This window comes from Bufo gargarizans, chromosome 2, assembly GCF_014858855.1.
Source record: "Bufo gargarizans isolate SCDJY-AF-19 chromosome 2, ASM1485885v1, whole genome shotgun sequence".
In the NCBI taxonomy this organism is placed as follows: Eukaryota; Metazoa; Chordata; class Amphibia; order Anura; family Bufonidae; genus Bufo; species Bufo gargarizans.
In genome coordinates this window covers 723,266,109-723,270,508 of record NC_058081.1, presented here as the reverse complement: position 1 = coordinate 723,270,508, position 4,400 = coordinate 723,266,109, and the positions used below count along the sequence as shown (strand labels likewise).

The 4,400-nt window shown below is 39.5% G+C and overlaps 1 protein-coding gene across 1 annotated transcript; it reads left to right on the top strand.

Annotated features, from left to right (window-relative positions):
• The first annotated feature begins 2,503 nt into the window (after positions 1-2,503).
• Positions 2,504-4,152, top strand: LOC122927125 (C3a anaphylatoxin chemotactic receptor-like). Its single transcript, XM_044278708.1, has one exon. The coding sequence runs from the start codon at positions 2,571-2,573 to the stop codon at positions 3,495-3,497; it is 927 nt and encodes a 308-aa protein (XP_044134643.1). The 5' UTR covers positions 2,504-2,570; the 3' UTR covers positions 3,498-4,152.
• The last annotated feature ends 248 nt before the right edge of the window (positions 4,153-4,400 follow it).

The window sequence follows — 4,400 nt, the reverse complement described above, 5'->3', positions numbered from 1 at the left end:
AGAAAACAAACATGGGCTGATCAGGCAGGGTATGATAGAATACAGAGGTATGTAAGGGAAGGTAACATTTTCCCTAAAAATACCTTGACTACCCATGACAGCAGGGAATCACCCTGATGGTGGATGATTTCATGATGGCTCCTCCACCATCAGGGCAATTCCCTGTTGTCAGGGTTAGTCCGGGTATTTATATGGAAAGATTTCCCATCCCTTACATGCCTCCAACACTTATACTATCATACCCTCCCTGAACAACCTATGTTTGGTTTTTGGTTAGATTTTTTTTTTAAGTGTGGGGGCCTTAATTTAATTTGTTTCTGACAATGTTAGCGATCTTTTTATTATCATAGAGTAATAAAATTAAAAAAATATATATGTCCATGCCACAGATGTGAACAGAGCCTTTTATACACTTCCTCTCCTCATTTATTATTTGGAAAAAAAAAACTTGGATGCGGCTGACATAACCAGTGGAGATGAGCTAAGTTTTGAAAAATTTTATTTGGCCGATTTGCCAAACTTCAACAAGAAATTCAATTTGTAACTAAGAGGGTTGAGCGAACCCGAACTGCGGACTTTTTCACTGAAGTTCGGGTTCTGTGTTCGGGTAATTTTATTATTTTCCATTATAACATGGTTATAATAGAAAATAATAGCATTCTTAAGACAGAATGCTAAATAAAATGGCCATTGAGAGGTTAAAAAGAATTAAAAAAAACTCACTTCATCCACTTGATCGCGCAGTCATTATTCTTTTCTTTCTGGAGGACCCGCAAAAGGACCTGCGGTGGTGTCATCACAGGTCCTTTTGCGGGTCCTGCAGAAAGAAGAAATAAAAGGGATACCGCTGCACGATCAAGTGGATGATGTGAGTTTTTTTTTATTATTTTCAACCCCTCAAAGGCCATTTTATTTAGCATTCTGTCTTAAGAATGCTATTATTTTCCATTATAACCATAGGCACAATATCAAAGGACCTGGAATCAAATACACAGATGATATTACTTGTTAGCAATCAGAGACCATAGCAGGTGTAGGAATGGTAGTGCCCGCTCTGGGGTACTACACTTGCAGTGATTGTCTGTGTGCTCGTATGGAGAGAAGGAACTTGGTCATCCCAGCTACATTCTATTTCTGGTTTGAGATATCGGCAGCGTGGATCTAAATATGTGAACTTGTTTGTGGTGAAGCTGCCTTACTTCTATAGATCCTGCAGCGCCAAAAAACTGTGGACTTTGGACAATAAGGTTTTTTTATTTTTTTATTTTACTATGATCAAAATGCTTAGGTCCATTCCCTTTGTCAAGGTGTCCTTTTTTGAGTGGATCCTAACGCTACTTTTGCAAAGCACCACAGGGTCAACTCACCAGCAGACCCTCACCTACAATATTTTAGAGGGTCAGCTCACCTGCAGGCCCTCATATATAATGTTTTAGAGGGTCAGCTTACCAGCAGATCCTCACCTACAATCTTTTAGAGTGTCAGCTCACCTTCAGGCCCTCGTATATAATGTTTTAGAGGGTCAGCTCACCAGCAGTCCCTCACATATAATGTTTTTGAGGGTCAGCTCACCAGCAGGTCCTCAACCATATTGTTTTACAGGGTCAGCTCAGCAGCATGCACTCACCCCTATTGTTTTAGAGAGTCAGCTCTGCATCAGTCCCTCACCGCTAATGTTTTAGATGGTTCAGCTCAGCAGCAGGCCCTCGCCCGTAATGTTTTAGAGGGTCACCAGCAGGCCCTTGTTACTAATGTTTTTTAGGGTCACCAGCAGGCCACCAATCATAATTTTTCAAGAGTGTGTAATGAAGGGTGTATTGGAGTGCCGGTTCCTTGTAATTTTTTAAAGCCCTTTCACTTAGTGCATAGGCTTTATGAGTCTAGGAGTCCCACTACCTGAACAATTGTACCACAATGTGAATAAGGCCTTCCATTATGTGATATACAGGTTGTAACGGAGTGTCTCTTCCTTGTAATTTTTGGCAGCACTTGCACTTTATATACAAGTAAATATATAGGAAATGTTTCCTAACAATTTTTACTCTAACATCGATTTTATCTTCAGTTTTGTGTCAGTCTGTAAAAGTGGCGTACTACTCAGACAACACCGTTCCCAGCAGCGACCTGGGAGTCCAAGATGCATCCAGACATCCTCCCCATGCTGTTCCCGAACCATTTTGGTGGTGTTTCCATCAATTTCTGACCTTTTTCGTATGAACCAGACACCCTCCCCTCTTCAGAGCAGGGGGTGCCTGGTTTAATGCTCGGGTTTTCCTATTGACTTCCATTGTGCTCTGGTGCTCTGTAGAGCACCCAAGCATCCTGAGGTGTTTGACCCGAGCACCCGAACACCTGAACACTTTGGTGCTCGATCAACACTAATTGTAACTTTAGTTTGGTTTCTGCCCCTGTTCTCCATGTATGACTGAGTGTACTAAGTGGATATTTGTTGAGCTATAAAATCTTCAAGGGTCTAACCTCTGTCCTTTCTTTTAAGGTCATATTACAAACACAATGAGACAAATGAAAAAAGTATTAACAGCGAAGTTGATGATTCAGACTTCAGATTAATGACGATAACATTTACCTTATACAGCATCATTTTTGTTCTTGGGACTATCGGTAATGGATTAGTCATCTGGATTGCTGGATTCAGGATGAAGAAGACAATCAGCGCTGTGTGGTTCCTCAACCTGGCCATTGCGGACTTCCTCTGCTGTGCTTCTCTTCCTCTGCGCATTGCAGAGTGGTCTTACTTTTTCTCAAACTATGTTGAACACACAGAGGATTTTTGCATAGCAAATATTATTCTGTTCAATCTTAATGTGAGCGCCAGTGTTCTTCTCTTGACGGCCATGAGTATTGACCGCTGTGTATCCGTCCTGTGGCCATTTTGGACTAAAGTTCACAGAACACATAGGCTAGTGAGAATCAGTGCAGCAATTATTTGGGTGCTGAGTTTGCTCCTGACTGGTATAGTGTATTACTTATATAGAGTTCTTCTTAAAGATTATTATGAATGGTGTATATTCTCTTTGATTATCCAGCACAATCTCCTTAACAAAAAACAAACAATTCAACTGATCAGGTTACTTATAATGTTTGTGATCCCGTTTCTCATCATCTTGATCAGCTATGTTATTGTTTTCCTCAAAATTAGAAAATCTAAGACATCCCAGAGATCTCAGAGGCCCTACAGGATCATCACCGCTGTTATATTGGGTTTCTTTATCTGCTGGCTTCCATATTACATCTGGCCACTAACACCTACTTATGATGAACCTTCATATGATATTCAATTCTATGTAGTAAATACTATTGTTACTAACCTGGCTTGTCTTAACAGTTGCATCAATCCAATCATTTATATTTTTATGGGCCAAAATTTTAAAATCTGCTTCTTCAGATCTATCCCGGCCAGGCTACAAAGAGCTTTTAGTGAACATCCTAATGACCTACAAGAGGATCATGAACATGCTGTCACTACTGAAGTTTAAAATATATTCCACTTACTTGCCTCATGAAAAAAAAATATTCTATATTTTTCAAACCAATATCTGGACCTAAATATTTTTGTAATTGAATGTAATTCAAAATTTGAGTGGCCACTACAGCCTCATTCACGTGTCAGTGTTTTGTTCAGTGTTTTCCATCAGTGATTGAGAGCCAAAACCAGGATTGGAGCCTCCACAGACATCAGGTAAAAGGGGGAGATCTGCACCTTTTCTGGGTTTCGACTCACACCTGGTTTGGGCTCAAAATCAAGAACCAAAACAATGACGTGGGAATAAGGACTAAAGAAACAATTCCAGCAATAAAAGTGGAAATCTCTGGATCCATGCAAGGTGTAGGCTGGTTCTCCCTTTGTACTATATGATCTTAAATTTTTACATTGAGAATGGGATAACCTATTTAAATGATTTTTCTAGGATTTAAAGCGATATGTAAAAGGAAATATAGAGCCCCACAGCAAAACATAGTAATGGCTCCTCTCTTCATAAATTGTTTGCCACATTTATTTGTATTATTTTTTAATTTTGGGTAAAGTTTTTTTTTCTCAATAAAAAAAAAAAAGTTGTGCTCTTCTGTACCCACTTAACCTGACTTCTGTATCTGAGAACATGTTACAAATGCTTTATATATGTGGCACTATTTAAAAAACAAACAAAAAAAACGTATTTCTTAATATATTTATGCCAGACATTTGGTGAAAATGCAGTACTGCTGACCTAGGGGTATCTGTAATTGCTTAATGTTTTATAGGTAATGATATGTATTTTACATTGTATTAGCCATACATTCCAGCAGGGAAGACATGGATGGCAAATGAATGGCAGGAACAGAGCTAACCACCTCCACTCTCATCTTCGCAGGAGCAGGCCTGTCCTGCTTCCTGCCAG